This window comes from Conger conger, chromosome 3 (assembly GCF_963514075.1).
Source record: "Conger conger chromosome 3, fConCon1.1, whole genome shotgun sequence".
NCBI classification, from domain to species: Eukaryota; Metazoa; Chordata; class Actinopteri; order Anguilliformes; family Congridae; genus Conger; species Conger conger.
In genome coordinates, this window is record NC_083762.1 from 19063009 (window position 1) to 19080109 (window position 17101).

At 41.5% G+C, this 17101-nt stretch overlaps 2 protein-coding genes across 6 annotated transcripts in view; one reads left to right on the forward strand and one right to left on the reverse strand.

Annotated features, from left to right (window-relative positions):
• acap1 (ArfGAP with coiled-coil, ankyrin repeat and PH domains 1) overlaps positions 1-3125 on the reverse strand; it is a 28815-nt gene extending 25690 nt beyond the window's left edge. Inside the window, exons 1-2 of one of the 2 annotated variants that reach the window (XM_061234307.1) lie at positions 2894-3125; positions 2404-2457 (exon numbers count right to left, since the gene is read on the reverse strand). In XM_061234307.1, coding sequence (XP_061090291.1) covers positions 2404-2456 — 53 coding nt within the window. In that variant the 5' untranslated portion in view covers position 2457; positions 2894-3125. Of the gene's footprint in view, positions 1-2403 lie in introns of both variants that reach the window. The other variant, XM_061234306.1, reaches the window with a different exon arrangement.
• Positions 3126-5007: 1882 nt separating this feature from the next.
• agfg2 (ArfGAP with FG repeats 2) lies at positions 5008-16286 on the forward strand. 4 transcript variants are annotated; one of them, XM_061236736.1, is made up of 14 exons: positions 5008-6016; positions 6982-7075; positions 8610-8725; positions 8882-9065; positions 9256-9376; positions 9453-9557; positions 9748-9780; positions 11892-12077; positions 12351-12423; positions 12554-12600; positions 12967-13047; positions 13137-13253; positions 13831-13901; positions 14021-16286. In XM_061236736.1, exons 1-14 carry the CDS (start codon positions 5850-5852, stop codon positions 14066-14068), a joined length of 1443 nt encoding a protein of 480 aa, XP_061092720.1. In that variant the 5' UTR covers positions 5008-5849; the 3' UTR covers positions 14069-16286. The 4 variants fall into 4 exon arrangements, with proteins under 4 accessions (XP_061092720.1, XP_061092723.1, XP_061092722.1 ...); XM_061236739.1 differs by having other exon boundaries at positions 5008-5847; XM_061236738.1 differs by having other exon boundaries at positions 5010-6016; positions 8882-9020.
• Positions 16287-17101: the final 815 nt, after the last annotated feature.

The window sequence follows — 17101 nt, forward strand, 5'->3', positions numbered from 1 at the left end:
GCCTCTGCCAGTCAGATGGTCTGACGATGGGGTGTCTGAGTCCCCGTCAGTGAGTCAGTCTCTCCTCTCATATCGCATCTGTCTCCCTGTCACATTAACAGTACAGCACATGGCCCTGTGGTTTTCTAGTACCTTCCATAGAGATAGAGAGAGAGAGAAAAAGAGAGAGAGAGAGCAGACAGTAAAGTAAAAATGAATGCAAAAAACATGTACATCAATGGAAAGAAAGAGGGGCCTGTATGAAAGAAAACAGATTTGTGTCTGATTGGTTGGGTTCAATTTAGAGGTGCTTAAATCCTTGTGAAAGGATTGCCCCAGGCTGCAGACAATAATGTTTTCAGAAGAGAAAGCCTATCCTTGGCACAAAAGGGACACACTGTGACTCTTCATGGCCGTCTCACAGTGGAGACCCTGCTCCGCAGACACATATCCTGCATCATCTATCAATTTCAATGCGCCGCTGAGACAGTTAATGCAAGCGAGCAAGAGAAAGAGACCTTGGGTTTCCGCAGTGATCCACCCCCAAACACACTTCCTGTCTCCTGTTTATCACCTCAGTATCTCACGCCTCACTTCCTGTTGCACTCCACCACCTCCCCCTCGCTGCCGGTAACCTGGCAACGGGAAGCCGCAGTCTGAGCAGTGCCCCGCTCTCACTGGCCCCGGCACTCTCCGTCCGCAGCCTCGTCTCCCTTCTCCCTTCTCTCCGTCCTCCCCTCATCTTTTTTCATGTCTCTTGCGGTATTTCTATGTCTTGGAGACTTTGCAATGCCCTCCCACGGCCTACTTCTGCAACCCCTCCCGCTGGTCCCCGTCACACACTAAACCTCACCGCTGCAGCATGCAGCTCTGCCACAACACTCAAACTTTCCAGCGCTGAACATTCCACATATATCCCAGCCAGGAGCAGAGCGCTTCTGAATATTGTCAGACCCTTAGAAACACCATCCCAAAAACACAGCCACACCCAAAACAACTGGTTGCTTTTATTTCAGACTTTCAGGAACCAGTCCATCACCCGTTTCATTTTTGGACAAATGCAACTTTCAAGGATTTCTGTGTATACCCTGCAGCTCTGTACAGTATAAAGGAAAAACCTTTCTGAACACACAGAATAAGGCCAGTCTCACTTTTCCTCCCAAGGCCCACTAAGGCTATATTCAAGGTGACAATGCACCACATTCATGATGTCTAACATCGGTTTTCAAGCCTTCATGTACTACAGTTAGCATGTAATCTCCTTGTATATGAGAAGCATGCACGCCTTCCTGTCACCATGTCCTCTACTGTCGTATGTCACGCAATCTGCACTCTCGCCATTTTGGTATTCCCCTTGTTCTCTGATGCTGACTGAGCCCAGACAGCCATTCTACACACATCTGATTCATGTTAGCGTTTTCCTCAAAGCACAATACATTGCTGATGGGTTGAATCATCTGTGTCTTTTATTTAATTGTGTTGTCTGTAATGAATTACCAGGCCTGCCCTGCCTTGCAACCACATTGAAACTGGAATAACCCCTCACCATGCATGTCGTCTCTCAGCTCAAACTGAATTGCTGCAAGACCTTTATTCTCTCTCTATGAGACAAACACAATTTTGTCTCCCAAAGACAATGGCAAGCATGTAACACACACACACTTTAATACTGGAGAAGCACTGAAATGTTGTGCAACACTTCAATGTGTTGTAAGAACACTGCAGTTGAGCCATGTCTACCACCAAACATCCCAAATGACAGAAAAGGCTTGAAGAGAAGGCTATGTGAGCCTTCTATTTGAGAAAGAAACAAATAGCTCATATACTTTTTGAACACATCAATTGTACCATTAAAAAAAATACAATACTGTCCACAATCTGTGTAGTCAGATGGTATGAGAAATGCATTTGATCTTGAAAATTCGATTTTTGCCAGAATATTTTTCTTCAATGCTCAAACCATTACAGCCTGGGTTAATAATCTGTAGTTTCTGTTCAAGTTAGTGTCTTTGAACATGAAACTTGGAACAGTACGTGCCTCGGAACACAGACTACGTCGCTCAAATAACTATATCTGTGCTATATAGGCCTACACTGCATATTAAGGCTGTGGAATTCTTTGAAGGGTTTGAATTTTTTTATCTAATTACAGCGTTTATGTCGATGACGTTTCAGTTATCTGGAATCGTGAATATCGAAATCTCTAATTTTTGAAGGCCTCCTGCAACTTGTATGCTCGTGGCATTATAATTGGACGGTGACCAAACTTTATCTTGTCCTTTGTAACACAAAAAAAAAAAAAAAAAAAAAGATCTTCTTTTATATTGCCTTGGTTTTGCGTGGAAAGACAAACTATGTGGAGCTGAAAATAGCAGCAGGCAACATATGCAGCAGGCACAATTAGGCTTAGGCTAAATAACTTACCTGAAACGGGGGGAGTCTTTAAGGCATTCCTCAAAATCCAGTTTGACGGTCATTCTTCGGTTGTAAACAAAATAATGATAATGATGGCAATAACATGAAAACACTTGTACGCGCGAGAGCGGTCGTAGCTGCAGGTGTTTTTTTTTAGTTCGATGATAGAAAACGTCTTTCAGCAACAACAAAAAATCACACTAGATATAGGCGAGCCAGCTTCTCATAATCTACTGAACAAATGAACAAAGTGAAAATACTGTATTAATAATTACATAGGTACATCAGGACAGTACTGTAAAATTGCATGTGACAGTATTGTGAAACTGGTTTTATTCTAACTTATTTCGAAGTGAATACATATTCCGATAGCCTACTGTACAGGCGAGGAGAGTGAATTGGTACCTCTACCTTTAATGGCAGAGAACCCCGCATTAATAAGTCTGAGAGTCGTTTACGGCGATTTTAAACACTAAAAGATGGCTTAAGACACTCGTACCAGAAACTTAGCTATAAGTCGATTTTCTTTCCCTCTTTTTGTGCCGCGCGATTCTTCTGCCAAAAATCGAAAAAGCGATGCGCCTCAGAAGTTCAAGTCAAGGAACATAAAAGAAAAGGAAATATGTGTATATCCATGGAAAGTAACTTAATTAAAATAAATCAACGGAAGGCATGGTAGGTGCCACGGAGGAGCGAGGCTGTCATAGAAACGGTTCTCTTCCTTTCTTCCTTCTCGCTTACCCCGTTTTGCCCTCCCTCCCTGCACTATTTCCGGGTGTGCATATATCCTGAAGTATTACAGTGCATTCAGTTTAGTTTAAGGCAGCACATAGTTAGGCTGATATGATATGATGACGGTTGGATGCATTGCGGTGGGGGTGGTGTGTGTGTGTGTTTTTTAAATATACCAATAATGGTATATTTAAAATACATCTGAAACCAGATAGATTCTCAAGTACAGACTTAATTATGCCCATTGTTAGATTTTTTAAGACTTTTTAAGAATTTCAAAATAAAAAATGTACATTTGTTATTTATTCTTTTTTGATAACCAGGGTTTTTCGGGTTTTCTCGTGCAATCAACAATAATGGGCCAATCTTAAATAAGTGATTTGGAAAACTTGATCATGTGGTTTGACAGGTTTAACTCCTTGGCTGCATGTATGCGTGTACTATGATCACAACAGGACCAGACACATCATATTCAGTCAGGAGGCATAACACCATGATCCTAAAACACAAATCAGGTTCTTGATTTCAAAAGGGCAGAGCCGGAAAATTACTGCATAGCACACCCAAGCAGAGCTGTGCGCTCATGACCTAATTAGATCCTTGATAAAAAGCAAGTAGGCCTACTCAGCTAACACTTGTGACATTGATGTAATGGTGTACCAGCAAATACAATGTCGCAATTATTCTACGTGAGAAAGTTTGGCAGATAATAGCAGGGTTATTCATTTTCAGGGTGTGACCTCCTCGGTTGTAGGCTACTGATCTTACACATCAAGTTGCTTACATCGGGATAAACTCCAGTCCCCAAGAAGCACACTGAACAACCATATGAGCTTAATGTACTACATTAACATCCAACATTTAAACGGTTGAATCTTAACCACTTAACCACTGCATAATCACACAGAGACGAAAGATTCGGTTCCAACGCAAATTGCCCTACTGTGGGGATACTAACATCAACTGTAATCAAGAATTTTTTTTGCCAACCTATAACATGCAACAATTAGCCTACAGTTAATTTACCGGCATGAGAGTTTGAGGGCCAAGGAAAGCGGGGCGCAGAAGGAAATGTGAAAGGCGCAGAACAGTCTTGCAGAATAATGCTGTGGTAGCACTTGGGAAGAAATCGCAAATAGCAATTTAGAAATCTGTGCAACGGGAATAGATCCGCCCTGGGATTTATCACCAGGCTACTCTAACCACGGGCGCGCTTACAGCAGTAGACCCAGCCTGCGGTTGTCTGCCTGAGACTATTATTATAGCAGCTGGGCGTTTTTCTCAGTGTCTCGTCACACTCACCCAGACACGCATTTTCCACGGACGCTACTAGCATGTTGTGGGCTAAGGTGCGTACAGCGGACACGTAACCTTTATATTGTCATTCATGTTGTAAAACCCTTGGATTTAAATGTATATCATATGGAGACAGATTCGTAAAAAATTAACGGAATCGGATGATATATGGGACTGCAGTAGGCTACAAATAGGGGGCGGTCAGCTTTCGGCCAATCTGGAAGGCGAGTAGCTCTCCCTTGTGACCAAAATACGCTAATACCATTCTCTGATTCTAGTTATCAGCAGGCCACGTATGGCTGACTGATAACAGCAGTTTCTCTTAGATAACGGGAACTGAACATAACCCGTATAAATCTTTACCAACGGAAAGAGTGTTTTGTCTATTCAAAAATACTTTGACCTTGGTGTAGACTTTTCTGTATCAACATTTATAGGATCCAGCGTGCTGCTCATGCTGTGGTAGCCACTGGTTGGAACGAGCCTGGAATGCAACATGTAGGCTAGCCGAGGCTGCCGATGATGATTTAATTAAATTCCTTAGTCAGACACACGCTGATAACGTTGATTGGCATGATAGCATATAGTCCTAACCATCAAACTGACATGGACGGATTAAATACTATCATTCATAACAACCTACTGCATACGTTAAACAAGATAGATGATAGATAATTTCTCTATAGGCTATACAAGAGTTAATAAACAAAAGGACAACATTTTTCAGCCTGCACGTCATAGCCTAGCCTACTACAATGGGCGTGGGATTCCGCGACAGCTTTCAAAACTTAGCCTACATTAAAAATAAAGCAACATAGTCTACCTGATATGGGCCTATGCGAAATACAATGTTGGTTAGCCTAGGCTGTTTTAACAATGGAACATTTTGCTATTGTAAAAGCAATATTTTCTGTTTAATTTATATTCTACTGCTGTTGCTTTTCATTTGTTTGTGTTGATTTCACTGGGCTGAGTGTTCGTCTTAGCTGATGATCCCGATATTTTGTCACCAATCCAAATCGCCGCGTCTTCCTGGAACAACAGACCAAGACCAACCTAAAGAATACGCAAAAAGGGGGTGTGCGTGTGTCAGTGTGGTGCACGGAAAACAGCAGTGGAAACGGAGTGAGAAGCAGAGATTTTTTACTCGAATACTGCAGCGATGAATACATAAATTATGACATAGTAAAACTGGCATAGGTCGATTGAGCTTCGCTTCAGACCCGAAGTAGCTTACGAACGTGAAATATCGGTTTCAAACCGTAAGAACGCGAGCCGCATAATCGTTTTCATTATGCGGGCGTGAATTACATACACTTGTACGAGGAGAAGGAAGAGAAGGGGAGCGGAGGGTCTGTACGATTGCACTCCACCACCACTACTCGTCTCCACCCGAGTAAAAGGAGGGGGTCGAGAAACAGGCAGGTATGTCGAACCGAAAACACCGGGATAATCAAGAGATATGCGCCCGCAAGGTCCGGGAGCTCGCCCAGTCTGGAGTCAACAAGCACTGCTTCGAGTGCAGTCAGCCCGGGGTGACTTACATCGATATCACCGTGGGCTGCTTCGTCTGCACGTCGTGTTCTGGAATGCTGTGAGTATGGGATGCATACAAGAGAAAAGCCCAGACGTGTGGTATATTCTAGAACACTTAACACTTTAATTATTATTAGGCTATTATTATTATGATTAAGGCTTGTATGCAATTCAATGAGAACATCTGCTAAGGTACTAATATTGCGTAATTCTGGTTATATATACATGTACACATACACCACCAGAATTACGGATAGCCTCTGCTGGACTCTTCTCCTGAAGCATTGAAATCTTGATGTCCTTGTTTGCTTTTTTCATGGCATATAATTACTACTTTATTATTTTCAGGCGTCCTGTTTATCACGTATGTGTTACGTTTCATTTCGTCAAGAGGCCAGGTTTGACATCATTTAGCCCTCTTGTACTTATGCATGTTCCAGCGCGTGGCCCTGGATTAGGCTATTTAAATTTCGCAAGATCTTACTGAATTGCTGGAGTGGGGTCTCTGAACAAGATTAATGTGGTTTCGCAATATTCATGTTTTACTAACTTGAAGTGAAAATGGAAAGGAAAGAGTAGCCTAGTTCACACGAGGCCTATACACGCTATGGTCTGATTCTCTGATTACTTTTATTTTGCTTGATGATATGACCGTTGTTTCACTTGAGTGGTTGCCTGCATTTCTGAATAACCCTATTCCACTTCCCTATCTCTCCCTCACTATATATCAAATTAATCAGTCACTATTGTTTAACATGCTCCACAGTTCTTCTTGGATGTTTTCACAGTTTATTGTTTGATATTAATATGCATTTATTTCTCCTGCATTCATTTGTACTTGTTCTCTCTCTCGCAACCCAACCAATCAGACACTTCATCTATACAAATCTGTTTTCCCTTCATACAGGCCCCTCTCTCTTTCTATTGATGTGCATGTTTCTGTCTGCATTAATTTTGTCTCTCTCTCTCTCTCTCTCTCTCTCTCTCTTTCTGCCTTTCTGTCTTTCTGTCTCTGTCTCTCAGGAGAGGACTCAACCCTCCACACAGAGTCAAGTCAATCTCCATGACAACATTCTCCCAACAGGAAGTGGAGTTTCTGCAAAACCATGGCAATGAGGTGAGTGGCAGTTTGACTCTATGACTTCTTGATGCCCTTTCTCCCAGATTATCTTCTCTTGGGCCCAATATCAGGGCCCACATTTCATCTATTCTAAAATGAAAGATCCATACCATGTGTGTTACATTTTGCTGACACACTAGATAAATAATATTCCCAGACATCTAAAGTACTTTCAGATCCAGGAATGAGAAGCAATGTGGAAAATTCAAGAAAGGGCAGGCATTTACATCATCCATTCTTGGGACATTTACATTTACATTTTAGTCATTTGGCAGACGCTTTTAATCCAAAGCGACTTACAAGTGCATAGGTTCTACCACAAGTCAAAGCATCACATCCAGAACTAGAAAGCCAGCGTGGGATTGGCTGTTGGTTTGAAGGGTGAAATACTGCATCCTATGCATTAGCAGGACTGCTTTTCCTGTGTCTGACAGCAGTCATATATCCTAGACTCTGTCCACCTTAAAAAGAATGTATTTCCCACTCCCTGATCACCAGTCAGACCAGTTGGACAGCAGCCTGGAGCAAGGAATGCAGTTCTATTGCCCGACCTGTCTGAGGAGTGGAGAGCTGCCTCCGGGACCTGTCCGCTTCAGTTTCCTGGGAACATGCAAATGCTATCTGCCTCTGTAGTGACCGTTCTGTCCATTAGTTAATGAACTGTTCATTCACTATACATCTACTTTGTCTTTTGTGAGTACGTCTTTTGCCTTTAACAATAGTGTCCAGTCTTAAGTTTGACTTGTTATCCAATTCATATGCATCTTCAATGAGTCCTGTTAACTAAAAAATCCTGTGCTTGAGTGGTTCAGTTAGATAAAGGCACTTGTCACTAGTTCAGGCTGGGACCTATTGTCATCATTTCATGTCAAGGCTAATTGTTGGCTAATTGTTGACTGTAACTGGGAGTCTGCAGTTGTTGGGCACTATCTGTATCATCCCAGCAGGTATGAATGCTACATTATATCCTTCCATCCATGTGGCAGGCACCCAAACACTAACAGCTTTCATTAGTGGGCAGTGGCATGTAGTACTCTGTGGCCTGTAGGGTATAGAATGACCTGTGGCCAGTGGGCAGGTGTATCTGAGGAGAGCAGAGATGCTTGGGTTTGTGCCAGTGATATAGTGGTAACGGGGGGCACAGTTGAGGATTCTACATTTGGGTGAAACTAATTCAATAGAATACTGATTGCATTGTTATTTTTACGAGACTGTGGATTTTAATATATTGCTTGTATTATATCTGTGTGCTTACAAATGACAATGATGTTGGGTGAAAATCTAATAGTCTGGTAATCAATTTCTGTTTCAAACTATAATATAGTGCATATACCTAAGCATTTTTGATGAGTTATGATGGGGCTATGATGCTGAGAACTTCAGATTATGGTATGATATTCAGGTAGGCAGCTATGGCTGGATTTAGGGGCAAATTGATTAATGAAGCAGGAAAGATTAGACATTTGTGTGTTCGATCTGTGCATGTGTCCGGCCAAATGACAGTGACTCTGTTTGTTTTGTTCATTTTCAGGTAGGGAAGAGGACATGGTTGTGTGCCTTTGATCCTAAGACAGATGGATGTTTTGACGCCAGAGATGCTCAGCGACTAAAGGAATTCCTTCAGGATAAATATGAAAAGAAGAAATGGTAAATTAGAGGGATTCAAATTACCGTATAGCCCTCAACTGATTCTGTGTCTGCTTCCCCACTAACTGCAGCGATGCTTACTGTAGAAAGTATTGCATACATTATGGTTTCGATTTCAATCTACGTACACAAGTTAATGAGATTCTCTCTTTTCAGGCACATTTCTAAGAATAAGAATCGAAGGGAGGTTGAAGGGCCCTGGAGTCCAGGGGCACAGGTTCTGCCATCCGCCCATCCTGCCAATCAAGCAGCGTCCCACCCCCTGCCCCCCTCTGTGCGGCCCACACGGACACTGGTGAGAGGACGACACGGCATCACTGACACTGGGAATGGGACCGAGGTATTCAGGGGATAGGGCGCGGCATCTGGTGAATAGTGAGATTGAATGAAAACATGGACCAGTGGGATGAATAGTGAATAAAAGAAAGACTGGGAATGTAGAATACAATTTGCTCTATATGCATAAAAACATTCAAGCAAATGTTGTAGGACAAAATAGGTTTCATTATCTTTTTTTATGCTTTCCACAGTCTCAGTCTCAACTTTCTTCTTGGGATAGAGCGCCCTCTGTCTCTCCGGCAGACCTTCGTACGGATGTCTTCACTGCCCGTCCATCTCGCTCCCAGAGCTTCAGAGACCCGCCAATCAAAGGTATACATTTTCTTTACCACTTCCTAGGCATCACAAAACTGAACTGTACAGTGAGTAATGCCTTTTACTACTTCAGACTCCATGCTAAGTGGTCTGGAGAGACAGCGGCCAAGCACGGTTTCCCCTGGCATGGGTCCCCAAAGCCATGCCCCCTCTTTCCCTGCTCTGCCCCGCCCCTCAGGTAACCCCCTCCAAATGCACCCCCACTCAACATGTCAATCAAACAGTGGTATGAATACATTGCCCTCACTTATGTATGTAACGTTTCTCTCCTCTTGTCTCCCTTCCTTGCCACCTTGAATCCTCTCGCTCTGCTCTTTCCTCATACCTTTCTCTTCTTTCCCCATTTCTTCTCTTTCTCTCCCCATCAGCCAGTAGCACTTTTAAAAACAGCTTCACCTTAGGTAAGGCACTGACCAAACGAGTGCGTGTGAGCAATAGAGAAATGACTCATTGTATTACGCTATATTAATGAATCAATTGCGTTCAGTGTGCTGCAGCTTTGCAAGGGCTGAGTGAAAGCTGAAGGAAATGAAAGGCAGCACTGGGAATTAGATCATATTCTTTATTTATTTAGTAGTATTGTTTAAAATGTAAGACAAAGTTCCAAGTGCTAAAGTCCTTAGCACATATTTTCTTTAAGAGAGACTTTACAAACAGGATGGGAAACCTGCACACACTGCATGCCCAACAGCTAATGGATGCATGAGATCTGAGCCATATCCTGATACTCAGTCTCATAGCCACTGAGCATAGGGAGACACTTTTATACAGGTATTACTGCATACTGATACACACTTCAAGGACCTTCAAGGACCTCTTTCCACAAGTGTGTTACAGTGTATAATGATACCTGCCAGAAAGTGTCTGCCTACACTCAGTGGTTATGAGACTGAGCATTCAAATAGTCTGGCTTCTTGACATGTGGAGATGTTATCTATTGACTCATCTAATAATATGTCTTCTATGGTACTCTGCATGCCTGACACATAGACTATGTTTAGGCTATGTTACCCTGTGGGTTCGGTAAAGAGCAGGTAGAAGACCACAACTATAAGTGCAAATATAGTCAAACTGTGGGTTGAGTGTGTTTTTGCCCCTTGCTGCGGTGCTGTGCATGCTGTGTGTGTTCTCCTGCTAGCCCTGGCCTCCACTGGGGGATTAAATAGGTTGTTCTGCTCTAGGGGCAATGGGTTGAAAGCCTGAGATGAGAGGGGTCCCTGCTCACGGGGGGCCTGTGGGTAGAACCGTTTTAAAGAGCTACTGCTGCCATTTGGAGTGAATATCAGACAGTGATCAAATACATTTTTATAGATTTCCAGTTCTGATCAAAATACTTTAACATGTTTCTAATAAATAATGCATGGAGAATTAGATTTTTCTATATAAAAAATTGAAATGCGTAGTTTTGGGAATGCATCATTCCATGTGAAATCAGACTCATTTTGCAAGTTATTTCCTTGCATATAGATATTGCCGTATATAGGTCATGAGTAAAAATGGAAAAGGCCATGTAAACTGCAGTGTTGCCTGTATGCACCACAGTGTAGAGTCTACCAGCATCTGGAATTCAGTGAGATAAATGAAAAACACTGCTCCACAGGAAAGGCAGTCAACTTGCACTTAGTTGATAGAATTGAAAGATTTAGGCATCGTTCTAGAATATCCTGCAAATGGTTCATTGGGTTCAGATCAGGTGAATGAAGAGGCCATGCTATATCTTATATTGTTAGTGTCAGATTCCTCAAAATACTGGCCAAAAAACACTTAAGGTGAATCATGTTGTCGTACGGAGCCATACGAGGTAGCACCCGAACCTTTCACTCTTGGAATACTTGTGTTTCCATTTTTCTATTCACTACTTCTATATCGAGGTTGTGCTGGTAACTACATTTTAATGCAGCGCTACATTATTCCACATCCTGCAGGGCGCTGTGTCTGCAGGCATTTGCTTCAACCATGAGCTATACCACCTGATTTCACAACTTACCTTATCTGAACCAGGCAGGTCAGATAATGAGTGAAATCAGGTGGTGTAGTGCACGGTAGGAACAGATACCTGCAGACACTGCGGCCCGCAGGACGTGGAGTTGAGTAGCACTGTTTTAATGCATATGATTGTAAATCACTAAATGTGTTTCTATAAAATCAATATTCATTTGTTTTGTAAAACTGAAATGCTGGTAATATGACGGGACATATAGAAAGCTGTAGTACAGCTGTGGGATTGTGTCAATATCATATATTGACAGCTGTGGGATTGTGTCAATATCATATATTGGCTAATTAAAATATTTTACAGCCATAAAAGAGTTCTGACCTCAGTTATAGAATTCTAAGCCAAAATAGAGATTTGAAAATAGGTCTGATTTCACAGATAATTATTCAAACAACACTATTGCAGTGCTCATGTCTTGTAAATAAATGTCTATATTGCCCTTTGGGAAAAGCACACATTTTGTAAACTGAATTTGTATTATTCAGCCACTGCACTCATTGTTTTTGATTGGCTCAGGTCGATCTGTCTCCTCTGTCGGAGGCCCTGCCCCCTTCAGGGCGTTCCCCAAATCCATGAGTGTAGATTTTGGGGGCCTTGGCCAGCACCCTGAATCCGGTCCTGCCCCACCTGCCCCCCCCTCCCAGGATAGATATGCAGCCCTGTCACAGCTGGACAGCGTTTTCTCAGACTCTTCAGCAGCAGGTAAAGTGCCAGCTGTCTTTTCTCTGTCCGGCATATGAGAGGAATATTGTGCATGTGTTTACTGGACCTACAAGCCAACGAGAAGTCCACACAGTAGTCATGAATTTTGAAAGATGAACACCATAATGGGTCAAGTTACGGTCAGCTGTCACTGAGTTCAACTCATCAAAGTACCTTGTTTTCCTTTTTTTTTGCAAATATGAATTATCAGTCACCTTAAAGCTTTACACACACACATTTGTTTAAAACATATATGCTCTTCTATTCCAACAGCACCCCCTGGTGGTCCACCACAGTATAGTACAGTCTTTGGTAACAGAGTGTCATCAAGCTCCACTCCTACCAGGTAAAGTAGAGCATATGAAAGTTGTTGCCACTTGTAATGGAAAATGCCATGTAAATATAAATTGTTCTTCCATTGCATTTGAAAACAAAGGGCCCCATTCCTTATGTCTTCCTCCTTTTGCTGCTGACAGTTCCCCTGGACTCACAGAACCAGTCTCCAGCCCCCAAAGCTTTCCAAGTAGGACATGTTGTATTATTAATAATTCTATTTATTTTGTCTGTCTGTTTTACAGTATTTTATTCTGTAATTCTTATTGAAATATGTTTTTTCAGTGATAAAACAAATCCAGTGCACATTGTTCCTTGAAAAAGTGACCGCTGTGAAAGTTTGAATTTAAGGTCAAACAATATGGTTTATTAATGACATAAATTGGGTGTTTTAAAATGATTTCTCCTGTAAAATAGTTAAAGCAAGGCTAAGGGATCTAAACATCAAGTACTGCACACAACAGTAGTTGTCTGTTAATCTTCCTGCTTCACCAATAAACAAACAGAAATATGGAGTCAGAAAGAGAAAAACCTGAAATTGTCTCTCTCTCTCCAGAATTCTCCAATCCATTTACCAGCACTGCCAGCCCACAACCATCCCTTTCCCCCAGCAATCCCTTTAACAGCACGACCACAGGCAAGTGCCGTTGTTGTGCTCCGTGTCTGTCTGTGTTTTCATTTCTTGCCAGCTTTGAGAAACCTTGATCCATGTCTCTACATCTCCAGGTGACTCCAATAAGTTTGTCCCTACGTCTGCTGTCTTCCCACAATCAGCTAGCTTTCCAGCTCCCAGCACCCAAAGTGTTTTCCCCGCCCCACCAAACGGCAACCAAGAGGCAAATGGTATGGACCAAACTACTTCGAAAAGCATGATGATGTTCATAAGGTTAAGCCAAAACATCACTCTCATCCACTATCGCTCTTAAGGGATTTGCAAAAACCTCTAGATGTGTATTTCTAAGAAAGTTAATATTTCATATGAAGTGTGAACTTTCCTACAAATACCACCTCAGGTTTGCTGTGGTAATACTGGCATGATGTAATGAAATGTGTCCCACTGTTCTTATATGTCTCTTTAGTTGAAAGGTGAGCAATGGGTATACGTTTTTAAATCTGTTGGCTGGTTGTGCATTTTTTCTCACAGTTGTCTTCTGTATAGACAAGCAGCCTGTCCACAAGGCAACTGAAGTGTTTGCATAGTTTATAATTACCTATGATTACCATGTACCAACATGTGCAGTGCCCTTAATTTACATAGAATGGTCGTACTTCTATGGGGCCTTTCAGATTTGAAACTTACTTCACAGATCAGTGGTTGCAAATTGATGTTCCTGGTGTTTCGAAAGCAATGCCACAATGCGGTATGAACAGTATAAACAGCCTTCACTGTCTTCAGCCAGTATTTTTCTGTTTTTTTCAGGTTTTGCATCCTTCTCTAAAGCAGAATCCAAGCCCAGAGCTGCTGGCCCTGTGTCTGTCAATCCCTTTACTGTGAGTTATGCCCCCAAGCACCCAAAACACAACTCCTGCACAGACAAATATGAATATTCCTAATGCATTAGCTTTGTGAATGTTCCGGAACTGACAGATGTTCTCTCCTGGTCTCTTAGGGGACTGTATATTCCAGCAGAGGGACTTCACGAAACCCTTTCATCTGATACCAAGGCCCACCCACTCACTCCTCGTCCTTCCCAGCCGTGTCATACTGGAGGGGGTGTTCAGCTGTCATTTCAACACTTGTTGAGTGTTTTTACCATCAGGCAGAGGGAAGTCCACATGAGCCTTCTCCCCTGCTCTGTGTATGCAAGTGCACAGGACACTGCACGCCCCTGCTCTATTTTGATAATAGGGCCAATCCAGGGCTGAGTAATTTGTTGTAAGTGCACACGGCTTCTGCAAGGGTCATTCCTAGTACCTGTCACTCAGTGCCTGTGGATGGATACCCAAGATCATGCAGAGTTTGCATTGGCTTTTCATTCACAGTATTAAAGGGGCAATTCACCCAAAAATGAAATTGTTATTTTTATATCTATCCATCCAGATAAGTTTTCTAGTTTTCTAGATACCTGCTACAGCTCACCCTGATAAAACCAACCTCAAGGGAGCCATATTTTTGTGGTGCTCAGTGTGTGCTGAAAATCTACATTTGGAAAGACTCAACAGCAACGCCTCATTATAATGCCAGTTACTCATGGACATCCTCAGAGCTTAATTTCTACACAGTTTCATCAAGAAGGTCTTGTTTTACCGAAGTACACCAACTGTGTATACCCGAGCAAAGTCTCATGCATGCAGACTAGTCTGAAACTAGAATGAAAACGCATAACCGCTTTGAAATACACAAATTGTACACTGAAGAGTAGGCCACTGCACTGATTCGGACACAGCCCAAGGCTCAAAAATGTTCACTTCCAGGTTTTAGCACGACTGTAACGACTGGCCTGCTTTTGTTGAGATCGTGTGGATATACACTGTTGGCTTACTTCAATAGAAGTAGTAAGTTCTAGGTGGAAGCATGCACAAATTAAGTCCTATGGAAGTCTTTGAGTAACCGTGGCATTATATTTGGAAAGAGACGTTGCCGTGGAGTTTGAATGTAAATTATCAACGCGTTGTGCAGCACAAAAATATGGGGCCGCGGAGGTCCGTTGTGTCAGGATGTGCTGCAGTAAATATCTAGAAGATTCATCAAACTTCAGCAAAAATATCTGGATGGATAGATAGTACTCTGGGTAAGTAGAAACATGCCTTCATTTAATTGTTGGGTGTACTGCCCCTTTAAGACTTTAGCTCATGGGGGAAATGGAGTCCCTGGAGGCCCAAATGGGTATGATCCTCCCCAGCTGTTTCACGCATCAACAACAGCACCTTCTCAATGGGACCTCACCTCTGCTTCAGAAAAATACCTGTCAGTAATATATTCAGCTTGCTTTCGAGCCATTTGAGACATTGTATATAAGCAAAGAAATGTGGGACATTGTGCGTGAAGTTAAAGGCAGACAATAGCAACCAAGGAGTATCCCACCAGAGCTAAGCATTTTATATGGAAGCCCCACAACACCTAATGCATGTAGACAGGAGGCTATAAATGATTGGCTTTCCACAAGTACAATAAATACCATATATAAAGAGTATATTTTGTATTTTACTTAAAATGTCATTATTTTTTCCATGCGTGATTACAGTCCCAGGCTGCATGTGCTTGGAGGGCTCTGAGATGTCACTGAATGTAAAGCAAATGAAACAAGTAAAATATACATTTGTATGTTATCTCATATTATGGACCAAATGTTTTCTTGTGGCAGAGTTAAATTAGATTTTTGCAGCAAAAAGAGCCATTGAGAAATTCTTGGTTAAGAACCTTGCCAATATGTGTTATGCATAATTAATGTTCCCATGTGTCTGTGTGCTCGTTAAGTCTTTATATAGCTTTTCTTTATACGTTTACCTGATGTTTGGACATCCAGTGTGTGCATGCTTGTGTGTGTACTCTGTATGTTGACACACATACGTAGGTGATTCTGAAACCAACAGCAATTGATACCATGTTGTGAACTTGGTATACTGAATGCTTGATACAGATTAATCAGACAGCGTCCAATTATGACTGATTTCAGCGATCACCTCTGCTCCTAGTATTCAGAAACTCATTTCCACTTGGAATTAAATATTTCTAAATGGAATTTGCTATGTTATTTCAGTGTCTCCGAAATTTAATTTGGGTACATGTCTTTTACCCAGGTAACAGATTTTTTAAGTTTGTTTCCGGTGAAAAAAAAGCAGTGTTAAAGACATTTACAATTTCACCTTTTATGGTTTTCCAGAATGTTAAGAGGTTATTTAAAGTTTACTGCCATAAATAAAAGAGAACAAGTATGTAATTGTCTTTTGTGGCTCTGTGCTCCATTTTAATCATTTTATTAAGTGTATTCCTTCTCTTTTGGTTCAAAAAATTAAACTGGGTAATACTAAAAGTGCAATGACACAGAATTACCAGCAGATGTCATAAACGGACAATGAACAAAAATGTTTGTGGGGTTGCCACATGAGATTCCACATGTAGGCTAATCGCAGTGCTAAAACGTGTGAAGCCATTCGGGTTTTTAGTGTAGGCAAAATATATATATATATATATATATATATATACATAACAGATGGAATACAATTAAGTTTACATTTGTTCAGAAGCAATTCCTCATAAACATGAGTCTAAAATAAAAGTTAAGTAAAAAGGCATTGTGATGGTTCTTTTTCCCTTTGCCAAACAAATGTAAACTTAATTTTATTCCATCAAAATTCAGACTATGTATGATATATATATATATATATATCATACATAGTCTGCATTTTGTGATGAAGTCGCACACGTTTATAAAAAGGTTTAGATTCAGATATTGAAATTAGATATATGCATTAACAATACTATCATAACTATTTAAATGAATATGTCAACACTAATTGTGTGGGAGATATTTCGAGGTTTTCAGTTTACACAATAGACTATTACACGTGTCAGCATTTTCTCCTCCCTAACAGAGCAACGCAGTAGGTTGGTCCTATTTACTTCGCATGTGATAATTTATGTGGTTTTGAGATGGATTCATCTGGACCCAGTTGCAGCTGAAATACAGAGCATGCATGCACAGTTGAGATAGACATTCGCCGCTCTTCGTTGCTCCCAGACATTCACA

Bases quoted from the DNA above. Each gene is read 5' to 3' on its own strand.
- agfg2 (XM_061236736.1), top strand. From the start codon at position 5,850: ATGTCGAACCGAAAACACCGGGATAATCAAGAGATATGCGCCCGCAAG. The intron at 7,076-8,609 runs GTGAGTGGCAGT...GTTCATTTTCAG, and splicing joins TGCAAAACCATGGCAATGAG to GTAGGGAAGAGGACATGGTT. The intron at 13,254-13,830 runs GTATGGACCAAA...TGTTTTTTTCAG, and splicing joins CGGCAACCAAGAGGCAAATG to GTTTTGCATCCTTCTCTAAA.